This window comes from Molossus molossus, unplaced genomic scaffold, assembly GCF_014108415.1.
Source record: "Molossus molossus isolate mMolMol1 unplaced genomic scaffold, mMolMol1.p scaffold_m16_p_12, whole genome shotgun sequence".
Taxonomy (NCBI): Eukaryota; Metazoa; Chordata; class Mammalia; order Chiroptera; family Molossidae; genus Molossus; species Molossus molossus.
In genome coordinates, this window is record NW_023425347.1 from 39176736 (window position 1) to 39199354 (window position 22619).

General features: G+C 37.9%; 1 protein-coding gene across 2 annotated transcripts in view; it reads left to right on the plus strand.

Moving 5' to 3' along the window:
* TTLL7 (tubulin tyrosine ligase like 7) overlaps positions 1-22619 on the plus strand; it is a 136010-nt gene that overhangs the window by 57772 nt on the left and 55619 nt on the right. For both annotated transcript variants that reach the window (XM_036256038.1, XM_036256037.1), the window contains exons 6-10: positions 355-513; positions 4768-4984; positions 9798-9962; positions 14870-15028; positions 19770-19864. In XM_036256038.1, coding sequence (XP_036111931.1) covers positions 355-513; positions 4768-4984; positions 9798-9962; positions 14870-15028; positions 19770-19864 — 795 coding nt within the window. The remainder of the gene's footprint in view (positions 1-354; positions 514-4767; positions 4985-9797; positions 9963-14869; positions 15029-19769; positions 19865-22619) is intronic.

Below are 22619 nucleotides of genomic sequence, written 5' to 3' on the forward strand. Positions count from 1 at the left end.
TATCACATTGTATTTAATTAATACCATATATGTAAATTTCTTAGGGAAGAGACCATACCAACTTATCTTAATATTCCCAGTGCCTGGCACATAGTGTATACCCAAATATATGTTTGATTTACTAATACTTAAATTAGTACATAGGATAGATAACTGTGTCTTTTTTTCCACTGATGTATCCCCAGTGTCCAGAATAGTGCCTAGCACATTAGTAGATGCTTAATAGTTATTTTCTGAATAAATCAATAAATGAATATATGGATTTAAATCCTTACAGTAAATGTCAGTATCACAGAAAGAAAATTTAGAAACGTTTGAAAAGAAATTACTTTTTATATTATCTCTCACTTACAGAATGATCAAGTCCCGGCCTCTGGATTATACCTTTGTTCCTCGAACATGGATCTTTCCTGCTGAATATACTCAATTCCAGAACTATATGAAAGAACTGAAGAAAAAAAGAAAGCAGAAAACATTTATAGTAAAACCAGCTAATGGTGCAATGGGTCATGGGTAGGTATTTTTCACCTGCAATATATTTATAAAAAATTGGAGGGTAAGGGGAATAAATGCTAGCGTTCACTCATGGTTCAGTGCTAATATGAAAAAATTGCTTTCCTTTTGGGGGGAACTAATATTTAATGAGTCCTTTTACTCTATCCCACAGGCAGTAGCAATTAAATTTAAAAATTAAATAAACAGATTTTAAGACTTTAATAGGAGACAACAAAATAGTAAAAATAGATGTTTTCTATTTTTTTTTTAACATAAAACTTGTATTTATAATCATTTTAGAGTAATCTTGGAGAATAAAATTCAGAGCTAAATTGACTTGGAGAAAGAAATGAGGAGTTACTCTTACATGTGTCTTCTTTGCTTTACAAATAAGTTTTTTCCCCTTTTTATTGAATTTATTGGGATGACACTGGTTAACAAAATTATACAGGTTTCAGGTGCACAATTCAACAACACATCATCTGTACACTATACTGTGTGTTCACCACCCCAACTCAAGTCTTCATCCATCACCATTTATCCCCCCTTTACCCTCTCTACCTCTCCACACCCACTTTTCCCTCTGGTAATCACCTGCTGTTCTCTGTGGAGGGTTTGTTGTTGTTGTTGTTGCTTAATCCCTTCACCATTTCACCCCGTCCCCCAAACACTCCCCCTTCATCAGCTGTCAGCCTGCTCTCTATGATTCTGTCTCTATTTTGCCTTATTTTTAATCTTTATATAGCCATGGTAATTGGATTGAAAATGAGTAGAACACATTAAGCTAAAATTCCAAGCACTAGATATGCTAGCTGAAAATAGATTATACAATTTATATTTCTATTTCCTTTTACTTTTTAATGTTAGGTTTCTGCAATGTCCTTTTTCAAAAACAATGTGACTGAGTCAACCTTTAATAAAAACATATGTGTCATTTTAATCTCTTGTTTCAAATGTTGTGGAAAAATATATATTTGGTAATGTATCTGCCAGGTGACTTATTGTTCAAGAAATTTCCCTTTAACTTTCAATCATAATTTAATTGGGCATTATTTTTAACTGTGGTTTAATAATTTAAAAAGTAAACATGTAGCATTAATGGAAATTTTATATTAATTGTTTAATGCAAAGTTGGTGCTGTATGTTAGTATCAAAGAAAACATTTTGGGGTATAATTGAAGTTAACATTTTTCTCAATTTTAATGTTAAGAAATTAATGTTAAAATTTATATTTTTATATATGTATAGTTAACGCTAAAACATTATACATAAGTATTAATCTTATTTGACAACAGTATAAAAAATGACTGAAAAAGCATACTGTGCTTTCCAGGGTTTATCTCATGCAATGTAGTGAGTAGGTAAAGGCCACCTCTGTCATCTGTGGAGTATATCCATTTCCTTGCTAATCTCTTGTTTGGTTGTCCTCTCCATTATTGAAAGTGGGGTGTTGACGACTCCAACTCTTATTGTTGAACTATCGCTATCTTCTTTCAGTTCTATCAGTTTTTGCTTTATATATTTTGGAGTTCTGTTGTTAGGTGCATATATGTTTATAATTATTATATCTTCTTGGTGCATTGACTTTTTAAGAAATCATTATATACTGTTTTTCTTTGTCTTTTGTAATAATTTTAATCTTAAAATCTATTCTGTCTGATGCTAGTGTAGTCACTGCAGTCCATTTTGGTTAGTGTTTGCATGAAATATGTTTTCCATTTGTTCACTTACAACCTTTTTGAAGCTTTGAATCTAAAATGAATCTTTTATAGACATCATATAGTTGGACCATGTTTTTTAAAAATGCATTCTGCCAAATTTTGTTTTTTAATAAGAGAGTTCATCCATTTGTACTAAAGTAATGATTGATAAGGAAAGATTTACTTCTGCCATTTTGCTGTTTCTTTTCTATATGTCTTATAGTTTTCATTCCTCAGTTATTCCCTTTCTTCCCTCTTGTGTATTAAATAATTTTTATTGTACTAATTTCATTTCCTTGTCACACACACACACACACACACACACAGTTTTTTTTAATGGTTGCCCTGGGATTACAATTAACATCTCGGTTTATAGCAGTCTTGTATGGATTAATAATTTCAATAGTAAAAAGAAAAACTTCTGTAGAGCTCTGCCCCCTCATTATTGTCACAAATTACATCCTGTATGTTGTGTGCACAGTGACATAGATTTATAATTATCATTTTATGCAGTTGTGCTTTAAATAATATATAAAAAATGAGGAGGTACAAACCTAAACTACACTAATAGTGACTTTTATATTTACCATGAATCACCTTTAGGGGTGATCTTTATTTCTTTGTGTGTATTTGAGTTACTGTCTAGTGTCCTTTTGTTTCAGCTTGATGGATTCTCTTTAGCATTTCTTGTAGGCCAGGGGTACTAGCAAAAAACTCCCTCAGCTTTTGTTTATTTGGGAATGTCTTAATTTCTCCTTTAATTTTGAATAGTTTTACCAGCTACAGAATTCTTGGTTAACAGTTCTTTTTTCTTTTACTGTCAGATCTTTGAACATGTTATTTCACTGTCTTTTGGCCTCCATTGTTTCTGATGAGAAATCAGCTGTTTATATTATTGAGGATTCCTTGGACATGACTAGTAGCTTCAGTCTTGTTATTTGAATAGGAATTGATGACTTTTCAGCTATTAATTATTCAAATATTCTTTCTGCCCCTTTCTACCTCTTCTCTTTGTTTTGAGACTCCCATTATGTGTATGTTAGTATTCTTGATAGTGAACTCTTAAGCTCTGATCATTTTTCTTCATTATTTTTTCTTTCTGTTCCTCAGAGTTAATCTTAATTGACCATCTTCAAATCTTTTTTTTTTTATGCCTTCCTATATCTTCTTTTCAGCCTCTCCAGTGATTGTTATTTTCATTGTTGTGCTTTTCAACTTCAGAATTTATGTTTAGGTTCTCTCTAACCTTTTAAAAAATAATTTCTATTTCAACTGATATTCTTAATTTGGTGAAATTGCATTTTCATGGTTTCCTATAGCTCTTTGAACACATTTAAAATAGTTGATTTAAATAATTGATTGTCCAGTTAGCTCAATGTCTGGATTTCCTCAGGGACTGTTTATAGTAGTTGATACTATTCCTATGTATGTGTCATACTTTCTTTTTTTTTGTATGACTCATAATTCTTTTTTGAAAACTGGGCATTTTGAATACTGTAATGTAGCAGATCAGCTTCTGGAAATCAACTTCTCCTTCCTTTGTAGGTTTTTGTTGTTGCTGTTAATACTTGTTGTACTTGCTGTTTATTTGTCCAGTGGAGTTTCTCAAATAATTTTGTAAAGTCTGTATTCTTTGTTGTGTGTGGCCACTAAAGTTCCTGTTCTGTTGGGTCAGTGGTCGGCTATTAATTAGAGATTTTCTTAAACACCTGGAATCCCACCCCCCCAAAATTGCCCAGTCCTTACAGATGAGCTCTGTGTGTGTGTTTGTGTTTGAGCATGACCTCTGCACTCAACAAAGCAATTTACAACTCTGCCTTAGCCTTTACTTCCTACTTGTGTAGAGCCTGATGCTTAGCCAGAGGTAAGAGCTTAGGGCCTTCTCAGGTCTTTCCTGAGCATGCACCAAGCCTCGGGCATGCACATGGCCTTCTAGATTCTTAGAAATATGCCAGAGCTTTTCAAAACCCCATTCCCCAAAGATTCTCATTCCTCAGTCTTTCCTCCCAATTTTTTTAATAGGTCTCATGTTTTCCCCAATGGTTATTTTGTTGCCCTAGGCAGCAGGGACCAATACATTTGTCTTCAAATGTTCTCTGTAATTGCCTCCCCAAGTAGCTGCCTCCGCCCCTGGAGAGTTCCCAGTGAGGCAGGATAAAAGCAAGTCCTTTGAGGTCTTCCACGGAGCCACAATACAGGTTTTTAAAAAGGTAGCCATTAGAATAAGGTCTGTTTTGCTCCTTCTAGAATTAGTACCTATACTGGAAACATGGGCTGTTGTTCAAGGCCATTGCTGAGCTGGTGAGCTGGGGGTTGGGAGATGGTACCACAGTAAGTTAAAATGCCACAAAGTTGTTTTATATAGATTCAACTGTTTTTGTTTTGATTAAATGATCCCTGGTACAAGCTATTTTTTTTTTTTTTTTGGCTATTTATTCACTGCTTTTGTGAAGGGACAGGCTTTGAAGTTACCTACTCCACCGTATTCCTCTTGAGTATTATGTATGACTTTGTAAACATCTTGACTCCATATCAAATTGTTCTTTTGATTCTTTTTTTTTTTTTAACTTAGGATTTCATTGATAAGAAATGGTGACAAACTTCCATCTCAGGATCATTTGATTGTTCAAGAATACATTGACAAGCCTTTCCTAATGGAAGGTTACAAGTTTGATTTACGAATTTATATTCTGGTAACATCATGTGATCCACTAAAAATATTTCTCTACCATGATGGACTTGTGCGAATGGGAACAGAGAAGTACATTCCACCTAATGAGTCCAATTTGGTAAGTGACGCCAGACAGAATCTGTGATTTTATTCATATGTTCAACATGTACTTCTTAAAGCAACCATTGTGCCTAAAATTTATATGAATGCAAGTTCCTCCTCTCAGGTTTTTATAGTCTAGAACAATTTTCAACCGGTGTGCCGTAAGAATTTTTCACACATGTGATACCTGACTATTTAGTCAGGGGCACTGACGTCTTTTCCCTTAGATTGTCAAATAAAAAAATGACAACAACCAACACAACAATAGCCGTCTAGTGTGAATGAATCAAAATTATACCTATTTTGCTCCTATCTGCAGAATTTTAGTAATTATTATATATGTGCCATGAGATGAAAAAGGTAGAAAATCGCTGGTCTAGAAGGACTGTATACACAAACAGGACTACTTCTAATTTACAGACAGCTTTGTGAAAATTAGAACTTACAAAGATGTCTGCTCCAGGAAGGCTAATCAGGAAAAGTCACCTCTCCGGGAGCTGTGAGCACGAGGATGGATTTCAAAGCATGTATGAGTATGCAGGGGTCCTGGATAGAAATGATTTTTATAGAAATATAAATAAAAAACAGCCCTGGCCAGTTTGGCTCAGTGGTTAGAGTGCCAGCCTGTGGTCCGGAGAGACCCGGGTTCAGTTTCCGCTAAGGGCACGTACCTCGGTTGCGGTTTGTCCCTGGCCCTGGTTGGGTCGTGTGGGTGGCAACCATTCAATGTGTCCCTTTCACGTCGATGTTTCTCTCTCTCTCTCTCTCCCTTCCACTCTATCTGAACAAAAAATGGAAACATGTCCTTAGGTGAGGATAAAAAAAAAAAGGAAATATAAATAAAAAACAATATGCCACTAGAAAATATAGATAAAAGTGTTATGGAGTTGAGGATGGTTGGATAGTTTGTGTTCAGCTCCTCACAGAGGAGACAGAAATTGAGCAGTGTTTATACCTTTGTATAAAAGATAAAATTTAAACACATAGAATGTGGGAGAAAGTATATGAAACAGAGAAAGCAAAAGTTTTCCGAAAGTGGAGTTACTTATTTTTGTTGGAACAAAAGAGAAGATTATACATTTACAGTGACCAAATATGAAGTAGAGACATAAATTGTCTGTTTCGGTGTGATTTTTTAAGTCTATAAAATGGAGCTTTTTGTAGATATTTATCCATTAAGATTTCCTTTGTGCAACCTTTAGATAGTGATGAAAGTCATTTATGGGTAATGATGTAATTTATTATCATTTATCATGAAGTCATAAGCTATAACTTATAGTTTATGAAAGACAAACTATAATTTAATTTCTGTATTTATTGATTCATTATTAACTAAGAATAAAAGTTTACTTAAATTTCTAACCCTGTAATTTTTACTTGTAAAAATTGCAAATAATTATTTTTTCCCCTTTGTCAAAGGCCTGGTTATTGTTTCCCTCCCATATTGTACACATAATGAACTCTATTAATAAAGAATGGTCATATTTTCAAAACTAAACAACAACTGATCCTAACTGTTATGTTCTGTGAACTGAAAAATGTTGTGAACCTGGCAAAGGAAAAATAAGGGAACTATCAAAGTTTTCACAGGGTAGGAAGATAAAGGAAAGAATCATCTCTTTAAAGGTCATAGGTGTGAATATAGCCAATCATCAGGTCACGTTTGAGCTGCTCTGCATTCTAGGCATTGTGCTGGTTTGGGAAAAACAGTGACCAAGACAGATAAAATACTCGATCTCACAAAAGAAAACAGTTCAATGGGAAGGCAGCAAATAAAATAAGCAATTACAGTATTCAATGGTAGATGTAATTGGCCTAAGAAACTGGAGGTGCAGTGGCAGTGGGTAGCAGGGCGTCTAACCCGGATGGAGATGACGGTTAGAGGGGGAGTTTGTGAAGTGAAATCTGAGTAATAAAAGGTTAGCCAGGTTGAGGATGGGTGCAGCTTTAGGCAGAAGAATGGCCCAGAGGGACAAGGGAACATGGAATGTCTGGAGAAAGCAGACACATTGAGTGTGGCTGAAGTACAGACCAAGAGGGGTGGGTGTTTTGATACAAGGATGGAGGGTCCTAGAGGCCAGACCTTTCAGGGTTTGTGGGCCATGTCGAGGGTTTTGAAGTTTAACCTAAGAAGAAGGGAAGCGTTGAAAGATTTTAAAGAAGGAAAGAAGGGAAAGAATGAGATTTGTATCTTTTAAAATTTTAATTTATTAATTTGAGAGAGAGAGAGAGTTTTGTTGTTCCATTTATCTGCATTCACTAGTTGATTCCTGTATGTGCCCTGATCGGGATCGAATGCACAACCTTGGCATGTCAGAACAGTGCTCTAACCAACTGGTGACCTGGCCAGGGAGATGTGTGTCCTCAAAGGTCACCTGATCCACAGTCTGGGGAATGTGGATGGAGGTGTAGGTGACGGGGACACTAGAGGGTGAGGGAGCCAACAAGGTGTGTTCTAATCTAACCACATGTGAGAAGAAAGAGGACTTAACTTTTTTTTTTTTTTTTTTTGGTACGTGCCCCTAGAGGAAACCGAACCCGGGACTCTCTTGTCTGCAGGCCGACGCTCCAACTGCTGAACTAAACCGGCTAGCGCAACACTAGGGCCGGACTAGGGATAATTACATAGATTTAAGATATATTTATGACAGCATGGATAGCATTCATATAATATACTGAGAGGCTAGATTTGTAGAATGAGGGAAAGGGAGAGGAAAATTAAGGATAACACTTAAGAGTATTGGCATGGGCAGTTGTGTAGATGGGATATTTTCTATGGGACAGGGAATTCAGGACCTATTAAAGGTTTTGCAGAAAGCTGATATGTTTGCTTTGATATGCTTGGGCAACTTCCACATGGATCTATACTGTAAGCATTTGTATATACACATGCCATAGGTCTGAAGTTCAGATGAGTGCGCAAGCTACAGGCATAATTTGGAACTTGTCAGCTCATAGTTTATAATAAATAATTGGAGTGGGTAAGAATGTATTATATACATGTGAGCAGATAATTAGGTTTTAAGAAGAAAGAAAGAGGATAGGAAAAATTAAGACCTGGAAGCTTCTTTAGGTGATAAAGTGATTTGTTCTAGCATCTTAAGTTAGATGTATATGATTTGCTTAAGGACACTGGGTTAGGAAATCATAATGAAAGATTCAGTCAGGAAATGTGGCTTTTAGGTTTCACTTTACCAAATGATCTTGAATCACGTAATGTCTTGGCTTTGGTTTTTACATGTATGAAAAACGATGTTGACCTATATAAACGTTAGTGTTCCTGATAATAGCTCTAAAACTTCATGATCAAATTCCTAGAGTAAGATATGAAAAAATAAAAAAATGACACACAAAATTTTCCTTTATGTAAATGGTACGTTTAAAAAAGAAATCTGGAAAAATAAGCCAAAATGCTCTCATCGGTTGATTTTAGACTGCAGGCTGCTGCATATTTTTTTACTTCTTTCTATTTCCAATTTTTAAAATACTGAGCATGTATTTTGTGAGCATGTGCATTTTTATAAGAATTAAATATTGGTAAACTACATATAAAAAGAGAATAAGCCCTGGCCGGTTTGGCTCAGCGGTTAGAGCGTCGGCCTGCGGCCCCGAGAGACCCGGGTTCGGTTCCCACTCAGGGCATGTACCTCGGTTGCAGTTTGTCCCCGGCCCTGGTTGGTTGTGCGGGTGGCAGCCACTCGATGTGTCCCTTTCACTTCGATGTTTCTCTCTCTCTTCCTCTCTCCCCCTCCCACTCTACCTGAACAAAAAATGGAAAAATGTCCTCAGGTGAGGATAAAAAAAAAAAAAAAAAAGAAGAGAATAAGAGAGAATTTGAGATATTGAATTATAATAATAAACACTTATTTTTGCACGCGTGTTGCAGTTAGCTGGTCCTTGAAAAGTTTAGCATATTTGCTTCAAAGATGTTAAGACTGTAGACCTAAGTAAAAGCAGTGAGAAAAGTGTGACATGAATGTACTTGGTCATTAACCAACCACAGTACCAATCATGCACATGAAGCAGATGTTCATTGTGGTGGACACGGCTATCTGAAGTAATCGCTAGGAGGTGGATCATGAGGGTAGGATTTATAGATCTGATGAATGTTTACACGAGATCGATAAGGAACCATCAGATGTACATTACTTGACAATTAGGAGAAGTTTTAAATTTCGGGTTCTTTTTCAAGTTTATTTGAAAATAACAGTATCTGCAAACATAAGGCTATAAAGAGACGGAGACACGGCAGCCCCGGTGTGGAGCCCTGTAAATGTGCTGTTGGTCATGTAGCCTGCACGGCCCTGCGGGGGAGCAGCTCTGTGCCAAGTGCACTTGGTGAGGGAGGGGGCCTCCCCGTCAGTGTGGGAGGAAGGAGGTGTGTTTGCTAGTCTTGTCTCTTGCTTATGCTACTTACGTGAGCTTTCATTTTTTATTTTTCTTTGAAAAGACATAGAATGCTCTCTCAGAAAGTTCCTTTCTCCAAAACAAATTTGGGTGAAAACTGTAAGTGACCAAAAACCTTAAAAACAAACAAACAAAAATGAACAAAAGCAAAATCAAAAGAGCATTTTTCTTGCTAAGCAATATATAGTTTAACATTTTCATTTAATAACTTTATGTAGTTTTATTATTTTAATGCTTTTTATGGCAGGGACAGATGATTGCATGCATAGTCTTTTTAAGGGAAATGTGCTATTCCATCTAATTTGGAATTACCTAAGTAATCATGAAATTGTCCGTCTTTCATCTTGGGATGCGTTCTTTTCTGTGAAGTCTCATGGTCTAGAGTCACAGGTGATAAAAACTTTGGTTCTTGCCTGTTGCAGACCCAGTTGTACATGCACCTGACGAACTACTCTGTGAACAAGCACAACGAGCGCTTTGAAAGGGATGAAACGGAAAACAAAGGCAGCAAACGCTCCATCAAATGGTTTACGGAATTCCTACAAGCAAATCAACATGATGTTGCCAAGTTTTGGAGTGATATTTCAGTAAGAGTATACCATTCCACAATTATAACTGTCTTTCCTCGGATTAACTGAAAGGATCACCAAGCATTTTAAATAAAGAGCAGATTACATTAGATTGGGCAGATAAGGCATGTGTTCATGAAGGAAATATAACTTGTGATGGCCTTTGATAGGTTAGTATTTTCACTGCTGGGAATAGGGGAGGGATTCTAGGTGGAGGCGAAAGTGTAGGTGAAGAGGTGGAGGTGTGAGTGGGGATAGGGTCTAGGTCGGCACATTTGGTGTTTGTGGGAGATTCGTGGGGGGTTATGGCTGAAAAGATATGTAGAGGCCAAATTTTAGGTCTGAAATCAAGGCTTAACTTCCATTATTAATGGAGGAAAGTAAGAAGGCCAAGGACTCTGAATTTAAAAGATGAATATGCAAAGGATGTGGGATGGGTTAGAGTGAAGACCAAGAGTAGGGGGAAGAAGGCACTGGGGGGTAGTTTAAGTGAAAAGAATGGCCTAAATCGAACACAATAAAGGTGATGATGAGTAAGCATCGGGCCTAACTGATGTCCAGAGTGGGGGAGGGCCATTCAGAGCTTCTACATTTGGAAGGAGTAGTTGCAATGAGAGTGGGCGTGGCGTGATCTGAAATAAAGCAGGTAGGGATTTACTTTTGAGAAGGTTTGGAGCTTAGTTTTGCAGATGAGGGAGAAAAGTTTTATTTATTTGCTTGTTTGTTCATTTATTTGATAAACATTTATTGAGCCCATAATATAAACCTGTCTCTCTGGCTGATAATTTGAAGATTTGTAAGATACACCTCCAGTTCTCGAAAAACTTAGAGCTTGGCAGGAAAAACCAGCACAAAAATTGTTACTGAGATATAGCAGCAGAGGCACACGCTGGGTTCTGTGGGATGAAGAGGAGGGCCGCATGGAGCAGCTTTGGGGGGGCAGGAGAGGAGGGCTTCATGGAGGCCTTGACTTCTGAATTAAGTTTTTAAAGGTCCAGGAGGCTGTGATGATGAATTGTACTTTAGATGTGTTGAACTTGACATGCTGTCTCGGGTAGAAAGATCAAGCAATCAGAAGTGTGTGTTTGTGGCACAATCGATAATATAAAGCCATGACAGTGGATGAAATTCCAAATGGTAAAAGTAGAGAGAAAAAGAAACAGATATGAGAAGACAACGTTGGTGAAACAGATCCTCTATTAATCATAGCAGAAGTATGAAAATGGTGTTCAAAGTTAGAAGACTGTGTATGTCTATTGCAAATAGTTAATATGATTAGGGCTGTGTAATTTGATTTGGGTTTCCTTCGGGGACAAATCATATATAATCTAAATAAATCTATCATGGAAAATGGACATGAAAGTTCATAGGTAGTTGAACTTGGTTCTTTTAAGAAAATCAGAGAGAAAAATCAACATCGTTATATCTACCCTTTGGTTGATTGTTTTGTTGGTTGATGTTGTTTACTCTCTATTTTTATATCACAGAATGTAAATCTAAAAGTTCTTAGATGTCAGACAAGTGAAAAAGGCTGAAGTGGTGTGCATAGAAGCAAAGAAGGTGTGCTGGGAACTGTGGTAATTTAAAGAGCATAGCGGTCTGAAGGACATGGACACCACTCAGCACCAGTCCATTGGTGCACATGCTGTTTGGTCCTAGTCTGGTTTATTCCTCTAATTTGTCAGTAGAAGCCATAAATCTCCTGATTTATAAATATTCTTTTTTTTTTTTTATCCTCACCCGAGGACATTTTTCCATTTTTTGTTCACATAGAGTGGGAGGGAGAGAGAGGAAGAGAGAGAGAGAGAAACATCGACGTCAAAGGGACACATCGAGTGGCTGCCACCCGCTCGACCAACCAGGGCCGGGGACAAACTGCAACCGAGGTACGTGCCCTTAGTGGGAACTGAACCTGGGTCTCTCTGGACTGCAGGCCGACGCTCTAACCGCTGAGCCAAGCCAGCCAGGGCTATAAATATTCTTAACACATTAAAAAGTTTTAAAAATTTAGGGGCTCAATGAAAAATGTTTTTCATCTGGATTTGGTTAGATGCCCACCAGCTTGTTAACTTTCTATTATATCTTCCTGAGAGACTAGATACATCCAAACAAGAATTTGATTACAATAATGCTGTGTTTATTTTATTTGCTTACTTATTTATTTTAGCAAGGCCAATTTTGTGGGAATTCCAAAAGATGGTCTACTAATGATAGATTTACTATCACAGTGGGTCAGAAGAATCACAGTGGAGAAATTAGTTGTTTTTGGACAGTAGCTTTTTAAAAAAAATATGTTTAATTGAATTTTTTTAGAGAGAGATGAAGGGAGAGAGATACAGAAACATCAATGTGAGAAACATCAATCGGCTGACTCCCGCACGCCCCCCACTGGGGATCAAGCCCACAACCCAGGCATGCGCCCTGACCAGGAATCGAACCCGGACCTTTCAGTCCATGGACCGATGTCAGTCCACTGAGGCCCACCGGCCAGGCTGGACCGTAGCTTTTTAATGGAAGATTGTACATGATTACCTGGATGATTTAATGAGTGGGCCATTTGTTGAAAATCTCAGTGAGACCAAGGAAATATATATTCTCTGATATTCTTTCTTCTTTACCAAATGTTTCATGTCCTATGGGAGTGTCTTTGTGAAAAGGTGGACCCTGCTGGGCTGCCTTGTGAAGTGTACATAGAGAGAGTCCGTCCGAAAAGTGGGCATCATTAGCTTTACATACATTGCTTTTAAGTGGTGCTTTCCCTACTTAATTAAAATAGGCAACGGTATAGAAGTAAGACTAATAGTATTGAGAGGTAAGAAATTAAATTTTCTGTAAAGCCTAAAGTATAATTTTCAGATATGACCTAAATATGGCCAATGTAAGCCTATTAAGCTCTGACACATTCATGATCTCATCTATAAATGGCTACATTTTGCATCATTCTTACCTACATTAGTTATAATCTATAAATAAGTACTTACTTAACACTTAATAGATTATTAACTTTCCCAAGTGCATTTTTTACTTTTATCTTGTCAGATTGTTGCATTTATTTAGTTACTTAAAAATTTGTCTTTATTCAGAATTACATATACTTTATAAAGATGTCTGTTGAAGGTGAATCAATGGAATACTATATAATAAAAAGAGAATGATAAGAGGAGGTGGAAAAGGTGTTAATTTTTATCTTAGTGTTACAGTTTAATTGATTACATTTAATTACATCTAAATTTAATTTAGAACTTTTTTTTCTCCCCTATGACCTCTTTCTTGGGGGCAGTTTCTCTAAAAAGTAACTGACTATGTCTAAAAACTAGCAATACCTTCTATGAAATGTGGAGATGTGTGCTTTTGTGCTAGTTAAGAATGAATTTAAAAAATCAATAGAAAAATAGGCCATGGAGGTTAAACTGATTGTAATCTTCATAAATCCATCTTTACTGAATTAATTTTTAATATATTTTGGGCACAAATCTATAAATCATATTTCAGAGCAATGATACTTGGAAATTCTTAAAAGCCTTGGTGGAAATTGATTTGTGCTTGGTTATAGCATTGCTGAATTTCACATATACCTTTAATCTTGCCTCTATATTCATAATATATGCTGTTTTTTTGTTTTTGTTTTTAATGTCGAAAAAACACAGATTGGTAATCAGGGTCTGTTAGTTCCCCCTGGATGTCTTGTTTCACAAAGACACTTATTAGTCAAGGTTTTAACTTTTTTTTTTTTTTTAATTCTCCAGGTGTAATATCTCCAAAGATGTATATGAAATGGCTTTTTGTCTCCCATCTTTGTATTCTTTGGTGTTACCATTAATTTGTTATTTTGAATAACATTTTCTGAGAACAACCTCTCATGGCCTCTGGGACGCTTATCTCCAGATATCACCCAGGTTGGGATTCTGGGTATCAGTGAGGATAATTTCTGTCTTCCATGTTTTTCTCCCATATAATTAAATATTGCTCCCACCGGGTAGTGGAATGTTTGTGTCTGACCTGACATAGGAGGTGGACTTCCAGTGGAACAATGGAACAGCTATAACACTAGTAGTAGTAAAGTTGCTAACACTTATTTCAGGCTTGCTCTGTTCTGGGCACTACACTGAGAGTGCTGCGTGGAGTCTCGTTTTGTCCTTACATCAGTCTTGCAGCAGGTATTATGCTATCTCCAGTTTCCATTAGGCAGTAATACCTGTGGAGAGACAGTTCAAACGACAGTATATATTCTAAGCAAAAACCAGGGACAGAGCTTGTTCTCCAAGTTCAATAAAACGACTTTTTGTGTTATTAACATCAGTAATGCGCCCTAGTAGTATGGTGTGTCCCCCCAGGAAGTGAAGATCACCAGTTCATTGACTGGCAGGACTTGCATCACTACACAAGGAAACCCAGCTCCTGGATTCTGCCCTAGCTCTTGTCAGCCTTTGCCTAAGTGGAGGTTTTATGATGTCATTGGTGAAATAGTTCGCTTAATTGTTCACAATTGTTTCTGAGCATCTACTAAATGTTGGGCACTGTTGTAGGCTCTGGGAATGGGGTTGCGAACAAGACAGACAACAGCCCTGCGCTAACAAGATGAGAAAAAGGTCTGCTGGTTCCATGCTGTGCAGTGATGCAGAGTAAGGGATGATGGGTGGCAATTGACTCCAGGGTCAGGGAAGGCCTCTCTGAACATCAATGACCCAGACATCGGAAGATCAGGGGAAGAGTGTTCCAGGGAGAGGGAACAGTTACCACGGGGAGCCCAGAGAAGACAAGCATGGATGGAGCTTAGCGGGAAGGGGAAGAGTTGGCCAGAGTCAAGTCAGAGCAGTGGCCGGGGCTCGATGCCACAGGCTCCTTTGTCAGTCCAGGCTCTACTGCCACATTGTGAGTGGGAAAGAACTAAGGCATTTCACCCCTTTAAACATCTATACTTGTAGGAACTGGTTGTCAAGACTCTGATTGTGGCAGAACCTCATGTCCTGCATGCGTATCGGATGTGCCGACCTGGTCAGCCTCCAGGAAGTGAAAGTGTCTGCTTCGAAGTCCTGGGATTTGATATTTTGTTGGACAGAAAACTGAAGCCATGGCTTCTGGAGGTAAGACTTTTTTTAGGAAGAAAGAGACATTGTCTCTGTTCTCGTGTATTAAAACAAATGTTTTTTAAAGGTGTACTTGTCACAGTTGTCTCAGTGACTGAGCAGAACGAGGCTTGAACTGAGTATGTGGGAGGAAAAGAATGAAAACTCATGGACTAGAACAGTTCTCAGAAAGGATCAATATGTGTGTGATATTGCCTTTCTCAATTAGTACTGGGTTTCTGGGCCAGGCACTCTGAATGTGTGTGTAGATCTGCTTTCACGGAGTTTGGGTCTGCTTCCTGCTTCCTCCAGTACTTCCTCAGCTTCACAGCTTCTGCCACTTCCTGACTGTTGTCTCTCCTCTGTGTGGGAGCCTGAGCTCCGGGACTGCCGCCTCCCTGTCTTCAGTGTGTCTCCCTTCGTCTCTCCCTGAGAGGGGCTCCAGCGGGTTCATTAATTAGCGCTCACTGCCTGATACCCTGGGAGGCACGAATGCGCCTTCGTGACCATGTTACGCACTGGGGCTCCCCTCGTGCCCAGCATGTTATACACTGGGGCTCCCCTCGTGCCCAGCATGTTACGCACTGGGGCTCCCCTCGTGCCCAGCATGTTACACACTGGGGCTCCCCTCGTGCCCAGCATGTTACACACTGGGGCTCCCCTCGGGCCCAGCATGCCTATGCCGTGCCTCTGGGTTTGCTGCCAGGCCTTGGTATGGGCAGAGTTGTCATAACTTTTATTTATGAAAGGTCACTTAACATTTGGAAAATATAGAACAATATAAAGGAAGAAATGAAAATAATCTCTTTTTAAGACTTTGTACCTTTCTTCCAGTCTTATTTATATTTGTAATATATCCAGAAGAAACCTTCGAAGTCACGCGGTGCAGGGACACCCGTTCGGCAGTTCGCTGTCTGGGGTCGTGGAGTGCATGGCGCGGATACTGTGCTTGGGAAACTCTCAGAGAGCAGCATGCATCTGTACACTTCGTGCTTACTAGATTGGTTATATTCTTAAGGAATATATTGCTATAGAAGATTTAATCCACACTTGTCTTTCATTTTAAGTTGATTATCTCTTTCTGTTAATGATTTAGAAGTTGGCAGTTACACCTTTAATATCAAGGCTTGTAAAAACAAATTGAGCAAGTGATATGTGAGATCAAAACATTTGAAGTATATTTTTAGGAAAGAACACTTTTCCAATTTGAGGGCCAATGGTTCTGCATGTTTTCTATTTACTATGAGCAAGTAATATTTTCAATCACGCACAATTTTGTCAGGTGTTCGAATTTTGCTCCTGCTTGGGTCCTAGAAATAAGATAAATGTGAGGAATTTTGCTCATCCTTTGGATATCAAAGCACTATGGGCCCTTCACTTTACTGAGGCCTGACGCTGCCTTCTTTAGGGGTACTGTTTTGTCTGTAGTAATCCTTTTCTGTTCTTAGCTCTCTTCCCCCCGCCCCCCACTCCTGCTACTTGCCTTTTACCCTTGATGGGCTGGGGAAGAAGGGAAGGCACACACATGAGATGAAATGGAAGGACAACAGGGAAGAATGACTTCATAGATATTTAGTTACCAGTTTTTAAAAGCATTGGCCTAACTGGAGTTATAGCTCGGTAAATCAGAATTGACTGAATGATTGAGTTCTTTTTGTTTAAAGACTCAAAATATCATTGTTTGCATTAATATTTTTTCCTGTTCTTGCCATCATTTCCAGGTTGATAAGAACCTTTACAAAATTCCACAATAACCAATGGCCAAATAGCAAATTTTCACTTTCTGTTCATTCTTTTATCATTTATGGATCAATCAGAACCATTAACAAATTTCACAGTAACCAACAGCTGTGGATAATGGACATTTATTATATTAAAACAGTGAAAAGAACCTTATGTAGATCTTGTTTCTTTGTATTTTCCACCAGCTGCTATTGTAGGGGTTCTGATATTTAGTTATAAACCTTTTGGCGCCATCAAGTGGAGTAAGGTAGAAGGTGCTTCTGAGAATGATAGCTAGTTCACTGGAATAATGCCAGTAATGATTTGTAGTGGCAAAAGGAAGAAAATTTCAAGCATAGAAAACATTTTTAGGGGAAAACGTGAAAATTGGATGGAGTATGAATATACTGCTAATACTCTAAGTATCCTTGAGTTAATTTCAGTAAGTCATTGTGCCAGGTGGAGATACAAGAAGAATAAGACAAAACATTTGTCCTGGTCTTGTGGACACTCAGACGTGTGTTTTGTGGTAATAGTTGTAGGTATAAGTAGGGAACAGGGCACAAGCACAAACAGTAGAGTGATTAACTTCTCTGTCTACTTTAGAGTTAAACAGTTGTTGCAGAAGAGGGTACAGTTGAGCAGGGTGTTTAAGGCTTTAGAAGGTGGGATAGGAGCTGGGAGAAATGGGGGTCGAGTGGGGGGATGTTACTGGACAGAGGAAACAGCACTAATTTAGGAGCACAGAATCTATAATGGATACTTTCATATGTGCATGAAATGATTGTGCTTGTTCTGATAATGCAACTGTGATTTAGACAGTTAATAAATAATACTTATTAATTTAATTGGCTTTCTAATCATTTTCATCTTTGCATGTCTTTTATTTACAAGCTGCTGAGCTTTAAGACTGTAGGTTTTGTCTGTTTTAGAATTGGGGTAGGCAATGAGAACTAGAGAAGCCTTCAACATTACAGAGTAGAATTTTGGCTGTATGGAACCCTAATTTTCAGAGTTTATTCTGTCAGCCGTTTATGGCTCTTCTTTTATTCTTTTCTTTACCTTTCTCATAAAGCTTTTAAAAATCCAAAATGTTTAACAAAAAACAATTTTTTTTTACCTTTTCACATATTAGTTTAATTGGATACATTTCTTCGTAGAACGATTTCTTCTATGTGACAGTAGGGGGAAGAATCTGAAATAGATAAGAGAGAGGGATCTGAGATTGTGGTGTATCAGAATTCATTATCATCCTGGAGAGGGATACGCCTGGCAGAACTCCTGACTGCAACTTTAGAATGGAACACCTAAGGAATTATTTACAGATAACAGTTCAGTGAATGTTATCTATAAATAATTAATCATTAGTTCCTAAATGTCTGGTTTATTGTATAATCTGTTACATGTAGTAGCAGAACTATCATTGATTGTATTACAAATTCCAGAGATTTGAGTCACTATGGAATGGTTGAAACTTTTTTCATATAAAATACATTACCCTTTTTCTACGCTTGTAAAAGGTAACACTTGAGTATATACTGGATGATACTTGAATAATACTGGAACACATAGATATTCTTGCAATTACCAAGCTACTTCCTTTCCTTAAGAGCACAGTGCACAGACAGGAATATATTAATCACCCTCTGAATCAGAAATCAGCAAAGGAACAATACAGTTTGGCATATCTCTATAAAAAGACTATCATGCATCCATTAAAATGATGGCATGAGAGATTTTCATAAAACATTGTTAAAACAAAAACTTGGATTATAAAATAGTATAGTTAATATAGACATGTATTAGGAAGGTAAAATGAATATTATAAATATGCATGCATAGCAAATATCTGGAATACCATTTTTTAAACGATTAACAAATACACTGAGTAGTCAGATTATGGGTGGTCTTTCTGGTTTTTGTTTAGCTTCTGTTTACTAATTTTCCTGCAGTGATCCTGTACCATATTCCTAATTAGAGGCATGTGTATTCCTGGATGTTTTCTTAAGTATAATGTGGTATTTCCTTCAGCTGCCAGTTGTAAATGCATGCCATCAGTTATCTTGTGTCCTATGATGGATTCATATAAGACAACCCTCTTCTATGACCAGTAGCAAATATGTTTTTAGATAGCATGTGGGGTTATCTGCTGGTCTTGAAGCTAAGCTGCAGTTTCGAACTCAGCAGTGTTCTAACCAGTCTTGAATGATTTTCTCAAACACCGGCTGTTCCAGTTACATTTTCATAACAACAACAACAAAACTCAACAACAAAGACAAAAAAACAAAACTGCAGCTCCTCAAGCAGTAGTATATTGTCTAATGGTTTTCTGGGTCCAGACAGTTACTTTTTATTTTTTTTCTTAATGAAATTCTGGCAATGATGTCGGAAATGATGTCGAGCAACCGCACCTGGCTCATTTATTCCCATGGGTCCTTATACAGTTAGAAAAGTTCACAGAAGTTAGTCTGTAGCCACCCGTAATGATAGCTTCTGAGCAATGTATAGTCAGTCCCTTTGGACATGAAAATTGATGAATCTTGTTGATCAGGTAGGAAGAATCAGACTTTAGTTTTGTCCAGAAGATCTGAAGCAGCGAAAAGAGGCCACTGATAGTTTCTATATGGTAAATACATACACACATATAAGTATTACTATGCCGGTAGCGTGCATATTTTTTGTTAAATTGTTTTTATTATTATATAGGATAAGTCACTTTTACTTCTCTAAACTTAAAACTGACAGTGCCTGGGGTCTTGGAGAGAGTGAAGAGGAGGGAGGCAGGTGCACTGACAGGATCCTGCGCTAGGACAGCAGGGGAAGAGGGCGGGTGACAGTCAGCTCCCGCAAGGCCCTCACTCAGGGTGACAGGGACGGTGTGGCAGTGGTGACCAGGCCCTCTGCCTTGTAGCTTTGAGATGTATTGTAGCATCCTTGTACTAGTCAGGGATCCCACAGTATACTAACAAATATGGGTTGAATATTTACTGGCCTACCCACACTTGGCTCCTCTCATTATTTTCTTTGTAAATTTCAGATCAATCGCGCCCCCAGCTTTGGAACTGACCAGAAAATAGACTATGATGTAAAAAGAGGAGTGCTGCTAAATGCACTGAAGCTACTTAACATCAGGTAAAGTGTCTCCTCCACCTTTTGGAAAATGTTCACCGTGTTTGACATAGATGGTTCATTTGTAAATGGGATTGGCTAGACATTTTTTATTGTTTGAATTTCTTGATTACACTCTTCAAACCCATTTTGAGTTTTTCTATGTGTCTTTTCCCCTCCTCTAACAATGTAATTTGAGTTCAGATTCAAATAATCTTCTGAAACATTTGGATTGGGGTCTTCAGAGACAAAAGATTACAAAAGGGGATATATGCAGAAAATAATAACTAGTAAAATCGTAATAAGTGAAAAAAAATTTTTTTTGTAATAAAAGGAAAAGACAATCTTATATAGTGGTGCTGTTCATGTGTTGATAAGAAGAATCTTTTTTTCTCCATAACTATTGTATTAAACTCCTTAAAATAGAGTTTAGAAAAGATAGTTATAGTTCCATGAGTTCTGTGGGTCTGAAATACTGACCTTGTTAATGAGTTTAGATTAGATTAGATCGGATTAGATTAGATTAAATTAGATTACCTGACCTGTTTAGAACTAGTTCACAGGCTACATGTATATGGTGTTTGTAGCATTTCATGCTAACCTACCCTTGAAAATTGATTCTCACTGGCCTCTTTGACACTCTGTTCTCTGAGTTCACTTGACTTTGAGCATTGCTCTGTCTTCTCCTACGATTTCACTTACTTCCCCTACTAGTCACTGTTTCACTGTGTTCCTGCCTCAGCCCTCTTTTCCTCTGTGTCCATCTCATTCACTTTGTGGCATCGTTTGTGAGTCCGACAGTGGAGTCCCAGATCTAACCTGTACTGAGGTCAGACTGGGGTTCCTCGCCATAGATCTGACCCCCTCTTGAGCTCTGGTCTTGCATTGGCAGATCTCTGCTGAGCATTTACACTGGATGTTTCTGGTCTAATAGGGGCTCAATTAATTTGTAATGAGTGAGTGAACAACCTAGTGAGGAAGTAAGTAAATGAATGGATGAATGTCCTCATGACACTTAAATTCAATATGAGCAGAAGTTGCATTATCTTCTCCTTCAATCCTATTTCTCTTAGTGGGTTTCTCTCCTCTCCTTTCTTCTGCTAACAATGTCAATTACCTCCAACCCACAAAAGAAAAATCTTATCATATATATAATGTACATTCTTAGCTTATATTGTACTAGAAGCTGGCGATAGAAAAATGAGTAGAATTTTCTCTCCTTAAGTAGCTCAGTTATTAAAAGGGAAACTATATGCACATAGGAAAGCACTTACGGTTATAATCACTCAAACCCAGTGTTTCGTCTTTCTTTGCTTTGCTAGTTAATGGTGGAACCATCCATATAAATGTCCAGGATAGAAAGCTGGGAGTTATCTTTATCTCCTTCCTTTATTATGAATCAACTGAATCATGTCAAATGTATGACTACCACTTAATTTCTTAGTCTCATCAAGTTCAATGACTTCTCATTTCTTCCCTGAATTATTTTACTGGTTTCCTTCCTTCTTCCAGCACCAACCTCCACCCCATTTCTCAGCCTCCACTCTGCGGCTCTGCAGGTCACTGACACGTGTTTTATTGGCTGCCCACCTCCACTGCAGTGGGTACTAGGACTTCACTGTTTCCTATGATTCCTGGGTTTCTGGCTTGGATGACTTGTTTGACAATACATCATTGATTTGGAAAACAATTTTAGGCGAGAAACAGGTTGAGAGGAGTGATGGAAGAAGGTAGATAGTGACAGTTCAGTTTTAAACATGCTAATTTTGAGGCGCTGTGAGACCCCGGGCAGACTGATTAACTGGGAAATCTGATATCCAGGCCCCAGGAGACAGAGATGTCTATTTGCCTGACATCCAGGTACAAGTTGCCGTTGAGTGTAATGGATGAGAGCACACAGTTAGAGTGTATATACTGAGAAATAAAGAGGGGCCTGGCACAGCCCCGAGGAATGCCAGCAGTGGAAGAGCCATTTATACACTGTGATATCAGCTCACATTGTTTCCACACTGTCAGATAAAGTTTAAACATGGCATCAAGGCATTTTTGATCATATATGAGTGTTTGATCTGGCCTTTGCATCTCTCGTCAATATGATCACTTTTTGTTCTTTCCCTGCCTTGGAACTAATCTTTCTAAGAACGCTTGTGTGGTGCTCTCACATGTTCATGGTTTTCCACGTATTCTCATTAAATGTACTTTTAGCTTTGTTCCTCTGGTGAATGTCAGCTCATTTTCAAAAATTTTGGTAAAATATACTTAACAAAAAATATACTATCTTACCCATTTTTAAGTGTGCATTGCAATTTAGTGCCATTAAGTACATGCATATTGCACGTTGTTGTGCAACCATCACCACCATCCTTCTCCAGAACTTTTTTCATTGTGCAAAACTGAAACTCTGTACTCATTAAACAGTAACTCCACTTATTGTACCAGCTACGTGGGAGGAAGAGAGAGGAATGAGTTTCAGAGGAAAGCACTCTCACAACAGGACTTTGCCTGTAAAAACCAGACAGCTGTAACTAAATGTTCATGATTGGCAAAACTGAGAAAGACTGTGCAAAAGTTTTAAAATAAATAGTGATTGTTAGGCTAGGATTTCAGTCATAATTAAAACTATACTAAGGAGTGGTCAGTGTAAGTGAGAATGCCTAAATATAGATGCAATTAGTTGAAGGAGGAGAAAGGAACGGATGTTAATTAAGGGCCTGTTAATGTTACCACAAGTTAATCTTTGTAAGAACTGTAGGAGGGAAACATTATTGTTAACATTGAA